The sequence below is a fragment of the Mesoplodon mirus genome, assembly GCF_964341445.2.
Source record: "Mesoplodon mirus genome assembly, chromosome: 17".
NCBI classification, from domain to species: domain Eukaryota; kingdom Metazoa; phylum Chordata; class Mammalia; order Artiodactyla; family Ziphiidae; genus Mesoplodon; species Mesoplodon mirus.
The window spans coordinates 1,129,409-1,149,831 of NC_138993.1; the positions used below are offsets into that span (position 1 = coordinate 1,129,409).

The 20,423-nt window shown below is 45.0% G+C and overlaps 1 protein-coding gene across 1 annotated transcript in view; it reads left to right on the top strand.

Moving 5' to 3' along the window:
- Positions 1–20,423, top strand: part of IFT88 (intraflagellar transport 88) — a 74,566-nt gene that overhangs the window by 51,489 nt on the left and 2,654 nt on the right. Inside the window, 6 exon segments of the mRNA XM_082602585.1 lie at positions 539–689; positions 1,180–1,295; positions 3,731–3,783; positions 5,456–5,521; positions 8,914–9,020; positions 18,025–18,103. Coding sequence (XP_082458711.1) covers positions 539–689; positions 1,180–1,295; positions 3,731–3,783; positions 5,456–5,521; positions 8,914–9,020; positions 18,025–18,103 — 572 coding nt within the window.

A 20,423-nucleotide genomic window follows, 5' to 3' on the forward strand; every position in this document is an offset into this window, starting at 1 on the left:
GAGTGCATGCAGAGGACTTACTAGGAATTAAAGCTACAAAAAACTGTCTTGGGCTTGTAATGTAATTAGGGAAAACTCACCGGAAAATACATGGAAACCATTCCTTTAAAATGTTGAACATTTAAGAGAGGTAGAATAATTGAAACACAGCATTCAGGCATTTTTATTAAGGACAAATTTTGGACAAAACTTTGAATAAAACAGTACACTATTCTACTAGAAATTTGTCGGTTGATCTTAGTGGGTAGTAATGAAGTAAAAGGAAAAGCAAGGTGTGTCTGTGTGTGTGTGTGTGTGTGTGTGTGTGTGTGTGTGTGTGTGTGTGTGCGTGCGCCCCATATACATATATATGGGACAAAAGTGTTATTGCCAGTATGACCATTTTTCATCCTCATCCCTGACGAAACCCAGAGTAAATAGTATTAAGTAGCACATTGGTATAGACTAAGAAATATTTTAATGAAATGTTGGTTTTAGGTTTGCTTATTGATCAATGAATTTAGAAAAGTTGTGTTATCCTTCATTGAAATTGTCTAAGATACGAATTAATGGAAGATCCCAATCAAGCTATGGAATGGTTAATGCAGCTGATCAGTATTGTTCCAACTGACTCCAGAGCTTTGTCTAAACTGGGAGGATTATATGACAGTGAGGGGGATAAATCCCAAGCATTCCAATATTACTATGAGGTGGGTGTGCAGTCTTGCTTTCCTTCTGCTTTTTAGCCTTTTATGAATTGTTATAAAAAAGACAGCAGGCCTCTTAATTTTTAAAAATTATAAATGCTTATTAGCTTTAAAATAAATAATGATTTAAAATAAAACATTTATGGAATATAAAGTTAGTTTTTGATTATTTTAATAAAAAGTAAAAGGTACCAATGCATTTTTCTCTTGAAGGGTGATTTAATCCCTTTTGAATCTATTGCATATTTAATTTGGCTCGGATCATATATCAGTACATCAAAAAGATATTTATAGATAATTGAAAAATGTGTCAAACAAATCTTAAGTTTTCCAAACCTTATGTAGTTTCAAAACTTGAACAGTGCTTGTGACAGCTCATACTTTTTAAGTAAGAAATGTCGCACTGAATAAATTAATCCAGCTGGTGGGGAAGATGTTGGGGAGTGAACTGTGCGTTGTGACTGAAGTTCTTTTGTCACACCTCCCTTTCCAGTCGTATAGGTATTTCCCGTCCAATATTGAAGTCATCGAGTGGCTCGGGGCCTATTACATCGACACCCAGTTTTGTGAAAAAGCCATTCAGTACTTTGAAAGAGCTTCTCTTATACAGTAGGTAACCATTACGATTTTATCTTTAGTTAAATGTCTACAATCTGATAGACATACTGAGTTCATGAGCAGTTATTAGTGAACATTCAGGCATCATTTCAATTTTCTTGTACTGTGTTTCATTTGACTTGGTCTTTATTATGATAAATATATTTCCTTTTTATGCAAATGTTTTAAAAAATACCTTCAAGGTACTTTTCTGTGTGTATTTTTCTTTTTCACATCTCAGTAAACAAGTATTTCTTTTTTTTTTTTTTTTCCATAACTTTTTAGAGAAGAAGCTGGGTTTTTTTTTTTTTTAACCCCACATTTGTTTACTTATTTATTTTTGGCTGTGGTGGGTCTTTGTTTCTGTGTGAGGGCTTTCTCTAGTTGTGGCAAGTGGGGGGCCACTCTCTTCATCGCGGTGCGCGGGCCTCTCACTGTCGCGGCCTCTCTTGTTGCGGAGCACAGGCTCCAGACGCACAGGCTCAGTAGTTGTGGCTCACGGGCCTAGTTGCTCCGCGGCATGTGGGATCTTCCCAGACCAGGGCTCGAACCCGTGTCCCCTGCATTAGCAGGCAGATTCTCAACCACTGCGCCACCAGGGAAGCCCACAAGTATTTCTTTATCAATCAGAAAATGACTCTCTGGGCTTCCCTGGTGGCGCAGTGGTTGAGAGTCCGCCTGCTGATGCAGGGGACGCGGGTTCGTGCCCCGGTCCAGAAAGATCCCACATGCCGCGGAGCGGCTGGGCCCGTGAGCTATGACTGCTGAGCCTGCGCGTCCAGAGCCTGTGCTCCAAAATGGGAGAGGCCACAACAGAGAGAGGCCCACATACCGCAAAAAAAAAAAAAAAAAATGACTCTCATTCCAAAGACAAAGTTTCATTTCTGAAAGAGTCCTAATTGAAATGTTTCATTGGTCTCAATTTGTAATTGATATACATTATATATTAAAAATCAGGACTTCCCTGGTGGTGCAGTGGTTAAGAATCCGCCTACCAATGCTGGGGACACGGGTTTGAGCCCTGGTCCGGGAAGATCCCACATGCCACGGAGCAGCTAAGCCCGTGTGCCACAACTACTGAGCCTGCACTCTAGAGCCCACAAGCCACAACTACTGAAGCCCACGTGGCACAACTACTGAAGCCCATGCGCCTAGAGCCCGTGCTCTGCAACAAGAGAGGCCATCGCAATGAGAAGCCTGTGCACTGCAATGAAGAGTAGCCCCCACTCATTGCAACTAGAGAAAGCCTGCATGCAGCAACAAAGACCCAAAACAGCCAAAATTAAATAAATAAATAAATTTATTTTTAAAAAAAGAAAGAAAGCAGGAGTAGCAATATTAACTTCAGACAGAACAGAAATCAAAGTGAGGGAACTTATAAAAAAAAAAATTAGGGCCCATGAGCTATGGCCGCTGAGCCTGCGCATCCGGAGCCTGTGCTCCGCAACGGGAGAGGCCACAACAGTGAGAGGCCTGCGTACCGAAAAAAAAAAAAAATCAAACTCTTAAAAATGTCTTTAAGTTCATATCAGAATGTTTTATACATTATTCAGAAATAATTGGGATATATCCTGTTGTGTTTTGTATTTGGCCAAATTGAATTTTAACATTAGATGTGGGAGAGGGGAACGGGGAGGGACAAGGTAGGGGTAAGAGATTATGAGGTACAAACTACTATGTATAAAATAAATAAGATACAAGGATGTATTGTGCAGCACAGGGAATATAGCCAATATTTTATAATAACAATAAATGGAGTATAATCTATAAAAATTTTGAATCACTGTGTTGTACACTTGAAACTAATATTGTAAATCAACTATACCTCAATTAGAAAAAAAATAAAAGAGAAGTGAGGAGAGCATTAAATTATTCCCTCATCTTTTATTCCTTCAAATTTTGTTTTTCTCAGAAATTTTTAGTAGTATTTAGAAATTCTGGTCTTGTTTATTTTAGAAAAGAAATTCATTTCTTTATAAGGGGAAAAAAAGAATGAATAGATTTCTTTTTTACTTTCGTTTTAGTTGAAGTCTAATTGTTCAAACACAAGGTCAAAAATTGCCTCTTGGATACTAAATTTGCAAGCCTAAACCTAGGTTTCTAAGCCTTAGGTACTAAGTATAAGATATAGCACAGGTAATAAAAATGGTTAAAATAGAATGCTGTGGTCTTTACCCAAACTGGTGAGTCGGTTCTTCTAAGAATGTCTAAACAAAGGTGTGAGTTAATTGAAGGGCTCTAAATTTAAATTTCCTAATATCAGTATGACAGATAATAATGAAGGAAGTTGTATATATGCTGTTGTTAATAATAAAGATGACCTAATGAAATGTCAAAAAGTAATTGAAAGCTAGTACAGATATGTAGCTTAGCTTTATAAAACCGTTTGGCCATCACAGATTATTTTTGTTTCATCTCTAATTTCACATAATTTATTTCTTTTACAGGCCTACACAAGTGAAATGGCAGCTGATGGTAGCTAGTTGTTTTAGAAGAAGTGGTAAATGCTTTAATTTTATTCACTTTAATATATGTTGCTTGTTTCTATCTTTTAGGTAATTATGCATATAAATGTGTTCCTATTGTAGATTCATTTATTAAGATTAACTTTTGATAAGTACACATATCAAGCATTATATGAAAGACACAGTGGTTACTACGTACAGATAAAAGTTACGTTTACTAACCCGCATCCCCTGCATTGGAAGCGGGGAGTCTTAACCACTGGGCTGCCAGGGAAGTCCCATCTAGTCACCTCATTGTAAACATCCTGTGTGCTCTGCCCAATGTGTGAGCCTCTCTCACACCTGGAAAGCTGAGGAGAGCCCAGAACTGGGGCCGCAGGACTTGACTTTGTACAGCAGATGTCACTAGTCATCCTGGTTGTGTTTTCAGTGACTGTCTTTATCCCATCCTGTGCTGCTGGCCTGTTCTGCAGTGTCAGTGTGTTAATGGTTTGGGACTAGCTGTGAAGTGAATGATACTGTTGAAATGTCAGGATTAAGCAGGAGATAAATGTTAACACATGGTTAAAATGTTTAGTGTAGTTAAAATAACATGCTAATGTAGTTAAGTGTGAAAAATGCAGTCCCTCTTATAGAGCAACCAGATGTCCAGGAGGAGAACTCCCTCACCGAGGGAAGCGCGAGCCGTGACCATCGGCAGCGGTCCCCGCCGTTTCTTAGGGCCCTCTGTCTGCCTCCGAGAGCCCTTCAGGTGTCAGCGGGACACAGGTGCGGTGTGGCCTCAGGTCATTTTGCGAGTTGGTCTCTAATGTTACCGTGTTTCCTGTTGGCGGAAAGACCTCGCTGTATACACATTTCATTTACATCAGGGTGAATCCGAGTTGCCTGCGCGCATGTAGCACCTGTCGTGTGTGTGTGTGTGTGTGTGTGTGCGCGCGTGTGTGCGTGTGTGTTCCTTGGGTTTGAGCACTGAAGCGCAGGCCAGGGGAAGAGCGGCCACCTTAGCCAGCCTGGCCGCCCGCTGGGTGCTCCGCACTCCATCTTGTTCAGCCTCCACCCCAGCGCTGAGGCCAGTGGACCACCCCCATGTGCAGGAGGCCCAGACGTAAGGGCATAACTCTTTCCTGAGATTTTAGCAAAGGTCTTTGATCCAAAATTCGTTTTTCCTATCCTTTGCTGCCATGTGAAGCTAAATTATTTTATTACAGAACAAAATGCTTTCTGTAAACTTTTTAATGTTTGAAAATAAAAACTGCAAAACAAGTTATTTTTCATCTTTTCCAAGTGAATAACATTGAAGTTAATGTTATTACTTCGTTTATTTTAAGAAGTAGAACTAAGTTTCAACCATTTACTTCCGCTCTTCCCCTTTTTCAGATTTATTTTATCTGTACATTTTCTTCCAGAAGTTATATTGAGGGACCTCCCTGGCGGTCCAGGTGTTAGGACTCCACGCTTCCACCGCATGGGGCACAGGTTTGATCCCTTGTCGGGGAACTAAGATCCCACATGCTGCACAGCCAAGACAAACAAACAAAAAACAGAAGTTATATTGGGAATGGTTATTTATGCCTATGGCAAACATGGAAGTCATCCTTCTAAACCAATGAAATGGTGCCAGCATATTGAATTTAAATTAGTATTTTGCTGAATCCTGTTAATTTCTATAATCTGCTCGTATGTTTGTTCTTTCTCCTTCACTTATAGGTAACTACCAAAAAGCATTAGATACTTACAAAGACATTCACAGAAAATTTCCAGAAAATGTTGAATGTAAGTGAGACTACATTTTGTAATTTTGAAAGTATAGGTTCTCACATTTTATGTCCTAATATGTAATAATTACCTTTGCTACAGTAATTGCATACATAGATACCAACCTGTAATTTGTGGTACATATGTTTAAATATGTGGTTATAGGATCAGAAAATTTGACTATGCAAGTACACATTTTTATAGGATTTAATTCTTGACGGATTTAAATGTACCACTGAATTCTCTTCAGTAGTAAACATGTATATTTCAAAGCTTTATGAAATTTTAAGAATAAATTTTGGTTTATTATTTTATAAAGTTCATAAACTGATATTTTATAGAAAAGGCATTTTATTTATTTTTTTAAAATTCTTTTTTATAAATTTATTTATTTTATTTATTTTATCTTTGGCTGCGTTGGGTCTTTGTTGCTGCACGCGGGCCTTCTCTAGTTGCAGCGAGTGGGGGCTACTCTTCGTTGTGGTGTGTGGGCTTTTCATTGCAGTGGCTTCTCGTTGTGGAGCACGGCCTCTAGGTGCGCAGGCTTCAGCAGTTGTGGCACGTGGGTTCAGTAGTTGTGGCTCGCAGGCTCTACAGTGAAGGCTCAGTAGTTGTGGCACACGGGCTTAGTTGCTCCATGGCATGTAGGATCTTGCCGGGCCAGGGATCGAACCCATATCCCCTGCATTGGCGGGCGGATTCTTAACCACTGTGCCACCAGGGAAGCCCTAGAAAAGGCATTTTAAACCATCCATTTAATTATAACTTTTTGAGACTGAAAACATACCTTTAGAGTTTATGAAAATAGAACATTCATAATCTTGCTGATAATGGTGGCAAATTAATTTTAAAACATTATGTTGTATGTAGCTTGTTTCCCTTTTATATAGTTGGTTTTGTATACAATGTTCATTTCTTCCAATCCTATCACACAGTGGATTTGATGCAACCTGAAGTAACAGTGTTACAGTAACAGCAACAAGATCAGGATCCAGAAAAGTACAAAATAACCATATTCATAGGTCTCATATTCTCACTAAACTATATATGGCCCCGAGTAGCTTTGTGACTAAAGGAAAGAGAGAAGATACAGTTGGTTTTATAATCTTTACTGTTTATAAGGAAATAAAAAGTAATTCCTCGGGAAGAAGAAAATCCTTTCAACTCTTACTTCAGTCGTGTTGAGACACCGAGGAGAGTAGCTAAAAGGTCACTGGAAGACGTCATAGCTCCTAGCTTTACTAACATCCCCCCAACAAATAAAATAGTGTGCTTGAAAAGACCGTTTTGAATGTTGCCCTTCAATGACCATACACACGGAACAGCACATTTCAGTAAAAACATCTTTTCTGGGCCACGTTTTCCTTGGAGCAGCCTGATCCAGGGCTTAGATGTGCTGCATGTTCCTTCAGTATTATTTTTCTCAATTTGACTTTTGTGAAAGCAGAGAGCTCAGAATTATGGCCCTTGGTAAGAGCCTAGGGGCGAGGAGTTTTGTAATGCTGGTCAGATGTGGGTCCATTAGCTCACAGCAGTTTCCGAATGCCAGTCGGAAAACAGGATACATGGGAATTACTTGTAAGACTTGTAAAAACTACAAATCTGTAGCCCAACCTACAGAGATTCTCATTCAGGTTTGCAGTGGACCCAGGTACCTGATTTTTCCTATTTCCTTTTTTTTTTCTCATCTATTTATTTTCCTGTTTCTTTTTTAACAGCTTTTAATGTGATTCTTAACTTCAGTCACATTGGGGAACTGATACTTTAGAGATTAAATGAGAGCAGTAATAGCTTTTGGGGAATGGAAACCCAACAGTCTGCTGGGCAGAGTTTCTCAGCTTCGTCAGCACTAACATTTGGGATCAGATAACCCTGTGCTCTGGGGCCATCCTGTGGATTCTAGAATGTTCTAGCAGCATCCCTGCCCTCCACCCACTGGGTGCCAGGAGCACACCTCCTGTTCTGACATTGTCAGGTGTCCCCTGGGGATGCAGCTGCCGCCGGTTGAGGACCAGTGCGGTAGCTGCAGCACCTCCGCACTGGACAGCATCAAGCAAGGCCACTTTCCTTTCTTCAAAGAGAGTTTAAGATTCACTGTAAACGTTGAATGATTGGGGCTTCCCTGGCGGTGCGGTGGTTAAGAATCCGCCTGCCAGTGCAGGGGACACGGGTTCGAGCCCTGGTCTGGGACGATCCCACATGCCGTGGAGCAACTAAGCCCGTGCGCCACAACTACTGAGCCTGCGCTCTAGAGCCCGCGAGCCACAACTACTGAGCCCGCGCGCCTAGAGCCTGTGCTCCGCAACAAGAGAAGCCACTGCAATGAGAAGCCCATGCACTGCAATGAAGACTAGCCCCTGCTTGCTGCAACTAGAGAAAGCCCACGTGCAGCAGCGAAGACCCAATGCAGCCAAAAGTAAATAAATAAATTTATTTTTTTTTAAAGCGTTTAAAAAAAAAGAAAAAGTTGAGTGCTTATCTGTGCTGTGGGGAATGTCCAAGGTACTTTGGCCTGTTTAATTTTCAAAACAGGTGTAATCAGTAGTCTACCTTATGGTAGCATAGGAAAAACACTTGCACTCATGTAAGGTCTCACTTTGAGCAGAGTACTTTTTTGATGAACCTAAAGGGTGATTTTGTCTTAAAATACATTCTTCAGTTATCAAAAATTGACCTGCTCTGTAGAGTTATAGGTGATATGCTAAATTTCAGAGGACATCTACCAAAAACAGTGGGTTTTATTTTACATTAAATATTCCTAAGCCACTCTTTCCAAGGATGGGTAGATAAGAGAGATAGTTGAGTATTATTTGTAGAAAATATAAATTACCTTCTTACTGTGCATTATCAGGGTAAATGTATACATAGGCAATTTACACAGTAGTAATGTGTGACATTTTAGATTATTTTAGTACCATTACTTTTGTAATACATTAATGGTCATGAATTAGTCACTAATGTACAAATTCTTATGGGATGACTGCAGTGCTGGTACACAGCACTGTTCCCACCCTGTGGGTGTGGCAGAAAACAAGACAGACCAGAATCCTGGCCTCGTGGAGCTTGGATTCTAGTGGGAAGAAAAAGACAATAAACAAGTATATAGTATGTCAGGAGTCGTAAGTGGTACAAAGGAGAAGCAGGTGAGGAGATACAGACTCGGGTTATAGATGCTGTGGTCTCTCCTGAGAGAGACCACTCTGCAGGTGGGCAGAGTCCCTCTAAACCCTCTTCCCAGGAAGTCAGTTCTCAGAGGGCCAGGAATACAAAGTGTAGTAATTTTTCAAGAGAAACAAACACTGTTTTTGAGCAGCATTCCTACCTGGGTCCCAGAAGACTGAGTTTATTGATTTATTGTTCTTTGAACACCATGGATAAATACTTTTCTAAAAATATTTTTCGTAATTTAGGTCTACGTTTCTTAGTTCGTCTCTGCACAGATATTGGATTAAAAGAAGTTCAAGAATATGCAACAAAACTCAAGAGATTGGAAAAAATGAAAGAAATCAGGGAACAGGTATGTCATGTGAGCCGAAAACTGGTGTCAGTTTTGAAAATGTCAGCCTTCTGTAGCTCAGCTGAGTGATGTCTGGGCTTCTGTCAGTGAAATTAAGTTGCAGTTATTTTTCTGCTGTGGCATAAAAGGAGGCATAACTAAAACTCTAGTTTTAGGATAAAATTCAGTCAAAATCTAGTTCCTAATCAGAGAAAGTACAATAGATTTAGTGTAGTCTTTAGTGGAAATCTACTAATAGACTAACAGTTGTAATTTCCCCAGTACAAAGTAGCTGCAGGTTAATTTGTAGGCGTAACTTCAGCTGGAGAGCCTCGTGGCCTGTGGAAACCAGGAGACAGTCACTTGCCTACGACAGTGGTTCACTGTTGCATCGTAGGACACAGCTCTGAGGATTGCTGATACAGAAGCTGCAGGTGTATTTCTGTGTTCCCTGCAGTGTTTTACTTCTGTGAGAGCATAATCCCTCCCGTGTTTGAGCCTAGAATATTTAAAACTTTAACATGATTTCTGAGTATCTGCCTTTCATAAAAAGAAAATTCTTTAAGCTTAAGCTTTTGCAAGAATTTAATTACCTTGGGTAATTAAATCTAAATTTCGTATTTGCTTTCAAAATGTGGTTATCTTGTTTTTGCTTTGAAGATGTGACCTGATTGTTTTATTCTCTTTTTTAAATGATCAGTTGTAAAAGCGTTGTGAGCATGACCTTAAAAATCCTATAAAACATCAAGTTGGTATTAAAATGCCACTGCTAGGGTATATAGTTACAAGCTGCTGTGAAGACCAGCTGAATACCACGTACCAATTGCTAATTTAATTAGATAACCTGTGTGAAAGTTTTGTAAAATTAAACTAGTACAAATTGGAAGTTCAAATTATCATAACTATCATCATAATTACTATTACATTTGTTTCATTAAGAAGAATCAAAAGGAAGTATCTATTTCAAACCATGAAATTCTTTGGAGCTCAAAACTAGTTCTGTGAAGTTACTTAGTGTAGAACTGTGGGAGCATCTAGAAGTCTTCAGACTTCGTCAGTTTAAGCATCAGTAGTTTGTCACTTATGAACGGTGACTGAACGGTGCACATGAGCTCAGGCAAGTTCTGGATCCCGCATGGGGCCCATGTGCTGACCCCGCAGCCGAGTGGGAGTGGGCCTCCTGGCCGGACGCCCCCCACCCCAGTGAGGAGCCGGAGCCTTCTAGCTCTTGCTTCTGGGGCCGCACTCAGGCTTTAGGAAACATGGATTCCGAGGACTCCTGGGAAGTGAACTTGAGGGGTCAGTTCGAGACCTGTGCCCGCCACGCACCCTCCTCAGAGCCCCCGCCAGCCCCTGCCCTCCTTGAATCTAGACGGCCTGGGCCGCTACAGGGACTCCTCTCCTTCTGACACGGCGGCCCGTCACCCCGCGGTTCCCCCGCCACTGCAACCCCTGTCCTGATTGTTCTCGTTTGCTCATGGGGGCTTGTGATTTTACTGTTGTAAATGAGTATCGAATGTCACTGAAACGGCTTTTCCTTTCTAATTACTACTCAGCCCTTTGATTCCTCTTCATCACAATATTTGTGTATTCAGTGAACATAGTCAGCTTTTGTCTGTGTCTGTCATAGACCTGACCTCTTATCCTTATGTTGTACTCGCCATGGCGTAATTAAGGACACTTAGTAAGCTCAGACGAGTTACAGTTGATGCGTTTAAGTTACGCAGTGCTTACCTTACCGGCTTACCCAAGTGAGTGCTGTGTCACTGTGCTCGAGCAGTGTCTCTCTTCCTAATGCCTTATCACTGCCGCACTGTGCCTGCATCACTTAGGTACGTCCTCTCGTCCCAGCCGTTCCTTCGTCTTCCTTTAAGTCACAGTCCTTATCCACAGAGCACTTTCTTTCTGTTTCCTTGAGATCAGTTTCTTCATTGTTCTTCAGGACTGCTTATTACATCTTACATAAAGAGAAACATTTTCTTGATGTTTTCTCACTTATATTATGCGTATGAACACAAAATTGAGGGGGAAATTAGTGGAAAAGGTCAGTCCTAGGAAAGCGAGCAGAGGCTTACAGAGAAGGAGTCCTGTGCGTACGAGAGCAGCCTTCTCGGGAAATCGCTGCGTGTCCCCGTGCGTTTGTCTAGATTGTGAGCCGTGGGGCGGGCACCCTGTTTCCTGGCTGCGTGGTGCATGAGACGCTGTTCGTTATGAAACCAAATGTCACAAACGCCTGAAGTAAGGATGCTATCGTTTTCTAAATTTGAACTTAAAACTTCTTGTTACTCTTCCTGTGTGTCTCCTGTTTAGAATCTGTCTCAGTGCAAAAACTTAACGTTTTTCCTTCGTAATTAGGATTTCTTCATAAAATCACGCCGAGGCCTGTGTAATACCTGTTGTACAGATATATCTTGATTTCTTTGAATATTTCCACATGGTTAGGTATCTTTTTTCCAGTTGGTGACTTTCTACAGTCTGTCTAGCTTTCAGGTGTTCCTTGCTAGAGCTCTGTGGGCCTCTGTGAGCGTCTGTAGTCGAGCTCGTCCATATCGTTAGCTGGAGACGTTTGGGAACCAGCCACAGGGCTGAGACCAGGGATGTCCTGGATAACCACGCCACGCCTTTACCTGAGCTGCTAGAAGGAGTTCAGGGCTGAGCCCCAGTCTTTACCCCGCCCTCTCCCCTGCAAGTGCTGACAGCGGCAGAAGTTTGGCAGCAGAAAGGAAGAGAAGTGAAGAGGCTGGGTGGCTTTTCCTGATGTCCCTGCTCCGCTTGCAGTCTCCCCTCCTTCCACCTGATGACGTCTGCTCAGCCGGACATCAGCGACCAGCGGCGGCAACACCCAGCGCGTGATGAGCGCGGGCCGCTCCAGCCCTTTGCGTGTACTGGCTAATTTCATCATCACAGGAGTCCTGTGCTATGATGTTGGATGTGGTTTTAGCATTACTGTTCTTTAAGATGAGAAACCTGAGGCCCATGGTTGCAAAGCAACTTTCTCCAGGTCACACAGCTGTTGGGGGGCAGGGCTCGGATTCACATCCAGGAGGGCCAGCTTCCGAGTCCAGGCTCCTGGCTGCCATGCCCTGCTCCCTTACGGATAGTAGAGAAAAAGGATGATGCGAGTAGTAACTTTCAGTTGATGTATAGTCCTTACTTTCCTGCACCCGGGAAGTTGGTAGCCACTCCATGAGCTAAACTGGAATGTACCTCTGTGAGCTCACTCTAATTTGATCAGAGCTAGGGCCTCAGAACAGTGCTCTCCAAGTGTGGCCTGTGGACCCTCAGAGCCTCAGAATCTCCTGGGCTTCTTACAGTTACAAAGTCTTGGGCCTCTCCCCAGACTACCCCAACCCCAGAATTAAAATCTCTGGGTATGGAGTCCAAGAATCTATGTGGCTTTTAAACAAGTTCTCAAACTAATTTTTTATTCACAGACATTCAGGAAGCACTGGTGTAGTGTTATGCTCCCGAAGGGGTGCCTTCAAATGATCAAATACCAGCTCAGGATACAGAATCTCCTTTAAGGGGAAAAGTAAACACAAAATAAATCGGGCCGTGGATTTTTAAAAACTGTTTTAAAACAGAAAGGGATTTGTGTAGACCTAAGAAGGAAAGATAAACAGATTCAGGATTATGTGGATCGGGATAATGGACCTCCCCCGGCCCCTAGCTCCAATCTTAAAGCATTAAAGCTAGAAATTCATTTCTCTGGACTGACTTTTCAGAGAAGTACGTCCTCTTCTGGAACATTTATGGAGAAGGCGGCTGTTCTCCCCTTTGTGCTGGGGGCCTGTGTTCCTGGGCGGGGAGGGAGCTTTGTGCCCTGTCCGCAGAGCCGTGGCAAACAGTCCCGGGCGTGGGGTGGAGCCACCCCCCCAGCAGTGTTGGGTTTTAAGACAGTTTTGCGTTTCCGCTTCGCTGAACAGAAGAACGTTAGCTGCAAGGAACTCTTCAAACTTCATTGCACAAATGGAAGAGAGCAAAATGGGAAGACAGGAGTTGAAGGCTGAGTATTTTAAATATGCCAAGGAAGAGAAAAATACCAGCCCACAGCAAAGAGGATTAAGGGACAAAAGGAAACGCTTAGGAGGGAAAAAGAAGATGGGGAAAGAGATAGTTTACGAAACACAAAGTTTTAATTGCTCATTCACAGATGAAGTACGTTAATAATTTGTTCCTTTTTAAAAATTGAATTCTGAATTTTCATAATATTCAAAAGGAGAATTCCTCTCCCAGTATTTGCCATTTCCCCCCCAAAGAAATCAAATAATTTCAAGAAATTCTTTCTTTTGGCCAACTTAAAATAATATGTAACATTCAAAACTAATGTAAAATATAGTTGGTACTTATCCTCAAATTTCCAGTTATTACCAGAAGCTAGTTGAGCAGAAACCCTTTTGGTCATAGTTCTTAAAAGGAAAAAGATTCTGTATGAAGATCTCATAAAGGCACAGCTTTAAATTAACTGTGAAGGAAAAATGCAAAATTTTTAAAGTTTACGTATGTAATGAAAGCTGCAAGAATGTTTTGCCCATTTTATACGTTACTGCATTTATAAAGTTCAACAAAAACACAGAAGAGGGCTTCCCTGGTGGCGCAGTGGTTGAGAATCTGCCTGCCAATGCAGGGGGCACAGGTTCGAGCCCTGGTCTGGAGGATCCCACGTGCCGCAGAGCACCTAGGCCCGTGAGCCACAACTACTGAGCCTGCGCGTCTGGAGCCTGTGCTCTGCAACAAGAGAGGCCACAACAGTGAGAGGCCCGCATACTGCGATGAAGAGTGGCCCCCGCTTGCCACAACTAGAGAAAGCCCTCACACAGAAATGAAGACCCAGCACAGCAAAAATAAATAAATTAATTAATAAACTCTTACCCCCAACATCTTAAAAAAAAAAAAAAAAGAAAATTCCTTCTGGAAAAAAAAAAACACAGAAGATAATTTATATAGCATTCATCCTTGATATCAAGTGTGTGGTGATTTGGGCCGTGACGTTTTCTGGGGTGAGACTCCCGCAACGCTCTGGTTAAAGGCCGTGGAGTCCTCGCCTGCTGGCATCACCCTGTGCTGAGTCCTTGGTTCACCTGTTCAGGAGACACTTGACATGGACGAGGTGCTCCAGCTGTTCGTCACCTGGCAGGAGAACGAGACAAACACAGGTCGCTTGCTGCCCGGCAGAGACACGCAGCGTGTGCACTGGATGGGGTTTGGCCCATGACCAGGGGTCCGAGTGGTCCCCGGGGGAGGTGTGGTTGGACCTCAGGGCCTGGCGTGGAGACGGGAAGGTGTGAGAGAGGTCCGAGGGCAGGAAGGTGCGGCCACGTTCGTGGGTTCTTTGGAGTTGAAGCTGCAAAGAAGCGTCTTAAATTCTGTTTTCTCTTGAATTTGAAGTCAGAGCCCATCTTCTTAAGGATCCTTAACTAGGTAACAACTGCTCCTTGTTCTAAGACAAAAATCTAATTCTTACGGAATAAAAGCCCAGGATGGTGGATGGAGCCCTGGGCTTTCCTCCTCAACCCCGGTCAGCTGCAGAGCTGGTTCTCGTCAGTAAGATGAGGGCAGTGTTCTCGGCTGGCCTTCACAGACCGTCCACGGTGAACTTAGGTTTGTCACAGTCTGTCACCGACATTGCTAGAAAATGACCACATACTTGGATGTCAGAAATGTCAAATCGCGAGAGTTTGCAGCCCTCACCCTCGGGTCCTGTGCCCACTGTCCTCCGGGGGCAGGTGACAGTGTGACAGTGTGGGGCTGCACGGGTCCTGGAGACTCTGCCTGTCCCCTGCAGGAGAGCAGTGTCGTGTGTTCCCAGCGGGGAGAAGACACTCTGCCAACACTTACCTGTTTACTTTTTCCATCATTTTATTTATATCTACTTGGCTCCTCTCTTCTCTTTGTACCTTCTTCTCATTGTTTCCCCCAAAGTGGGAATGGCATCTTTTTTTTTTTCATATTATTGAAAAAACAAATGTTATTCTAAAAATTCAGATAGATTACTTTTGTAAGTAACGTTTTAATTCAAATAAAAATGTGTTAAGGAAAAAGTGAAAATCATTCAACCACGACTTTGAGATCACTGTTAGCATTTTGACATTTCATCATCCCAGGCATTTTTACAAATATATGCAAACATATATCAATACTCTTTTTAAATGGGACTTTTTTTTTTTTAAGCAAAAGTGGATTTCTATAAAAATATTGTCTTGTAACCTGAGTTTTCCCCTCACTGAGGAAGATAACCTGGGCAGCTTCCCATGTCAGCAAAGGCAGGCCTCTGTCGTTTTTTGCCCCTTTCTGTGGCCGTTTGACGTGTCAGTGTTGCTGTGATGGGAATCTTCTGTCAGTCCCACTTCCGTACCTCACAACCCTGCAAGTGAGTCCGCATTCCTGGGTACTTTAGGAGGTGTTGAAACTCTGAGAAGGCGGCAGTGTCTCCTGCTGAGAACAAAATGTGACACTGCAGTGCGCCTGTGTCCCTGGGCCTGTGGTCCGCCCCTGGCATTCGCTGCGGGGCCCGTGTGCACCGGCCCCTCTCAGTAAGTTGTTACTGTTGTGCCTACTTTATTTTCAGTTTCATGTTCTCTTTCTCCAGAAGGTTCCCCCAAACTGGACCTCACCTTGACCCCCTCCAGTCACGCGGCCGAAGCGTTCCTCCCCGAGACCCTCAGGGCCATGGTGTGAATGTAGCGGACACTTCGACCTTTCCACCCTGCCTGACGGAGCCCTGCTCTGTCACCGCCTCCCTGTCCCTTTAGTTCCCGGGGCCCCGGGGGGGGCGGGACGTGACCCTCTGAGGGCTCCCCTTCCTCCCGTCCCCTGAAGGCCCCGCGACCCGGCCTCTGGGTGTGGACGGTCTGAGAGAAGACTTGGCGAAGTCTCCACAGGTCACATTGCTTTAAACGTAGAACCTTATCGAGCCTGTGTGCTGGTAAACGTTCTGGTCTCATTTGTGACATTGCCATCTCTGTAACCTCCACACGGACTCGCTGCTCCGGCTGCTGTGGTGATGGGGACACAAGATTGGTCACGGTGGGGTTTATTGATTTCCAGTGGCAACTGGGTGGAACAGGATGAGAACCCTGACCTCCGCCCACAGACGAGTGAATGGAGTCGCAGGGGCCTCGGGGAGTGAGGGGGGCTGGCCGGAGGAGCCGGTGGAGCTGGGGGATGAGCCCACGAGGAGGAGGCCGCACCGGGGAGGGGGCACGTGGTCCCGGGCCCAGGAGGATGGAGTCTGAGCCCACGGCGCGCGCCGGTCCACTTGGGTCCATGGGGCTCGGCTGAGTCAGCAGGCTCTGGGTTCTCCTGGGAGCGAAGGAGGCCACGTGGGGACCTGGGGGTCTTGATGCAGATGTGCTTGCCATGGCAGGGGGCTTCCAGGCTGGAAAAAAGCGAGGGCTTGAAGGGGTGAATTAGGCAAAGGCGGGTGAGAGCCAAAGCATGGGAAAGTTCTAGACTGGCGCAAGGACAGTGTGACGGGGCACGGTCATTGACGCACGTGCTCACTTTCCTAGGTTGTCCTGTGCTAAGCTTACAGTTTCTTAGATCTTTTCCCACGTTTGATTTGGAAAAAAGTTTCAAGTTATGTGGACATTTGTCTTTATGAGTTTAATTATTTTATCATTGTCTAGGTCTTACAGATATGCTGGCAATTATTAATCTATGGATAGATGAAAACCAAGTTCTGAAATAAAATCTGATTAGAGATATTAAAATATTTATTTTGTTGCATCATTTTTAGATTTTCTTTTGTTTGTGAAGGCAGAGGGAGAGATGGAGTTCTGGGGAGGTTTCTTTTAATAGAAAAAACTCAAGCATGTTTACATATATTTGAAAGTTCTAAGTTTTAGGAGAGTGTTTCATTTTACAGAAATGAGTCTTCTTGTTTTTTGAATTTTATTTTATTTTTTATACAGCAGGTTCTTATTAGTCTTCTGTTTGATACATATTAGTGTGTACATGTCAATCCCAATCTCCCAATTCATCCCACCACCACCCCACCCCCCTGCCACTTTCCCCCCCTTGGTATCCATACGTTTGTTTCTCTACATCTGTGTCTCTACAGAAATGAGTCTTGAATCATTGAAAAAGATTGGTTTTTTTTCTTCCTAGGAAACTACAATGTCAGTAATCCCACCTGTAACCTGATAATTTATAAATATTTGGGGAGTTGTCAGGGTTGGGGGAATAAATGGTGTCCTTTGAATTAATGATGAAATTATTTTTATGTTATTGAAGATCTAAATAAGATACCAATCTACGTTAAGAAATTTTAATTCAACTGTAAATAGTTGTCAAAAGCCATCTGTTTCTGCTCACTGACTACCCTCTTCTCTAAACAAACGATTATTCATACAAGAGCCTGGAGTTAGCGTTTAATCAGAAGCTCTAACTTAGGCACAGTGAAGCGTGTAAAAAGAAACCTAAGAATGTCACAGTTTGGAGATAATGCTTATGTCTTAAGGGTGAGTTGGTGTCTAAGAAAGTAGACTGTTGGGCAGATCTTAGGTATTTTGTGAGATTGAACAGTGCCTTTATTGTGAAAGCTGACTTTCAAAACCCTGTTGTCCTTTAATCGTGTCAAGTGGGGCTAAAGCAGAAATAGCCTATTCGCAAGGTCCCCTTCTCCCTCCAGCCCTTCAGCTACTGCGTTTAAGACCTGAGCTTTCACATCTGGGAAATACTTGGTTTTTAAGTTGTTTGCAGAAGCAAGGGCGAGCCTGCACTTTGAAGCCTGAGTGCCGTTCGCGTGTCTGGCGGGACTGGTGGCCGTTCTCAGGGTTTCCCCCTTCCTCCTTACAAGGCAGCCGGGCCTTCCTCCTGCGGGGCCGACCCAGGGGCCGCTCCCGGTGAGCCCAGCCTCGGGAGGCGGGACAGTAAGGCCTGAGGGACGCACAGTTTAACGTGTGTTTTAGAAATCGGTGCTTGGTTATTGTTGACCTTGAAGGACTATGATTTATTCCTGTTTTCATTACAGTACAGCTGACGTCCAGTATGTCCTTTCTAACGTGTCGCCTTCTTGCTTTAGCGCACCAAGTCTGGCAGGGACGGCAGCGGGGGTCCCCGCGGCAGGAGAGACGGGAGCGCTGGCAGTGGTGAGTGTCCCTGTCCCCCTGGAGGTGCCGGTTGACAGATTTCTAGTACATGGGCTTCTAGAAGCACCTTGAAGTACTCTGAAAATGTCCTGTTTGTTTGTTTTATACACAGTAAAACTTCACCTACTCTACTTCTGAGAGCATCGGCCTGCTGTGTAATTGAGTGTTTTGTAGGTGTTAGTGGGTGTTGGCTCCTGACTACACGGACCTGTTTCTGCTAATTGATGACTAGACAGTTCACGTTGGATAGATTATCACAGGTGTCCATACTAGCGGGCTTTACCGTGTTACGTTGTTTAGATTATGTTGTAAGGAGGCGCCATGGGGCCTGGGGTCGTCACCTGGATGCTGACAGACCTGCACACTTGTAGTGTAGAAGTGGTGCCGGTCTGGGCACTGGGAGGGACGGCTGTGGTCCCAGCCGTGGCCACTGTGTGTCTCTGGACCAGCCACGCAAATGCTGTCGTTTTGGGCGATTCTGTGACTGCTGGGGACATTGTTACTTAATAAGAAGCTTTGTTAAGTTATCCTCCCTTTTCCCCATCAGCAAAATCTACCTTCTGTCTCCATTTCAGGGGATAGTAGAAGTTATATTTAGGGGAAATTGGATGGTTTTAAAGAAACTAATTAGAAAAACAAATGCTAAATTGGGATCCGTATCATGTCCACACGTAGCACCGTCGTGCAGACAGGACCCGACTTCATCCTGTTGTGTCTGTCTGTGGTCAGGAGTCACGACAAAGAGAAATGCGACCCTCGGTTTAGGGAGGTCTTTCTTTCGTTCGTTCATTTACTGGATGCACGCTGGGTGCCGAGGACATGGGGACGAATGAGACGGGACCCCTGCCCTCAAGGAAATCAGGATCAACTTGGAAAGACACGCGAGCCCTGATCTGCTGAGGGCGCCGCCTGGCGGGGGTGGGGACGCAGCTGGGACGGAGACCGCCTTCGAGGGCGGATCTCTGCTCCCGAGGTGCGCCAGGCGCCGACAGCCAGTGCCGTGCCTGGTCCAGCGGGACATCTGGATTCTCCGAGGGTCAGTCCCGCTTCTCCAGCAGAAGCCCCAGTCCTGGCCTGGGTCCCTGGTCCCAGGGACCATCACCCAGAGCTTGAGAAGTTGGCAAGGCGGCCCTGAGCCTGGGTCCTGCGTGTGCCGGGGCCGCCCCTCCCCGCCCCGTGCGTGTGGGTGGCCCTCCATCCAGGTCCTGGTCTGGAGACCTGTCCCGGCAGCTCTTGGTCCCTTGTCCAGCGGGGCCACCTGCGGTGGAATTCAGCATTTTGCGGAGTTTCGAGAAGTATGTATTGTGATGCATTAGCCACGTACCCTATACCTCCCCTGGGGAGCACCTCCGAGTCAAAGGAGTCTCACTACTTCAGTGAAGCGTGAATATTCACACTAAGGATAAGTAATGGCCCAGAATAGCTGCAGGTCAAGTCAGGTTTTATTCTTGACGTGAAGTTGTGTTGCTGCCTGGAAACTTGGCTTTAGAGCTCTTTGGAATTTGGATTGTCGTTGAGGGGCTCTGGGCCTGTGTCTACCCAAAGTGTTGAAGCAGCTCGGGGAGGGTCCGGGCAGCCCGCCGCTCTCGCTCGCCTGCTCTTAGGAAGCCCGCCAGCCGGCGCGAGCTCTTGAACTGCGTGTCCCTCGAAGGAGTGACCCCCAGGGAAGTGTCAGTTACTTACTGAGTTCTAGGACCAGATTCACCACCCTCTAAGGGTCCTCCACGTCCCGATGAAAATCTTGAGCTCAGAGTAACCAAGTGGTCCCTAACGCACACCCATCACCAAGCCTGCCCTCGGTCCGCAGGGCCTTCCCTGGTCACCGTGGGCCTGTGAAGTGTCGCTGAGGCCCCCGGGGGTCCTCACGTTCAGGGTCCACTTGGGAGACTCCAGCCCTCCGAACGAGGTGTCCTGAGAGCTGCCGGTGCTGAGCTGGAGCCCGGAGGATGGTGTCCACCCCAGAGAGTGGCCCCCGGCCCGCCTCCCAGGTGCCACCCCGTGCAGAGGAGGGCGCCTCCTGGGCCAGCCTCCCCGCCACTGCTGTTTCTCTCCTAGTAAGTTTTCCTTTCTCCCATCCAGCGCGTTGCAGCCCAGCACAAACAGGCAGTCCTGGGGCACAAACACGCTTCTTGGAGCCGAAGCTCTGGCCGTGGGCCTTGCGGGCCAGGGGTCGTGGGCCTGGCTCTGGGGCAGGTTTAAAGCAGCTCCCGGCTCCCGGGGTGCTTGCCTCTCTCTCTCTACACTTGCCCTTTTGTTCCTGGTTTCCCATCATCGCCGACACCCCAATTTGTCCCGGAGCCTGACTCTCGGCCCGCCTCCAGCTCGCACAGGC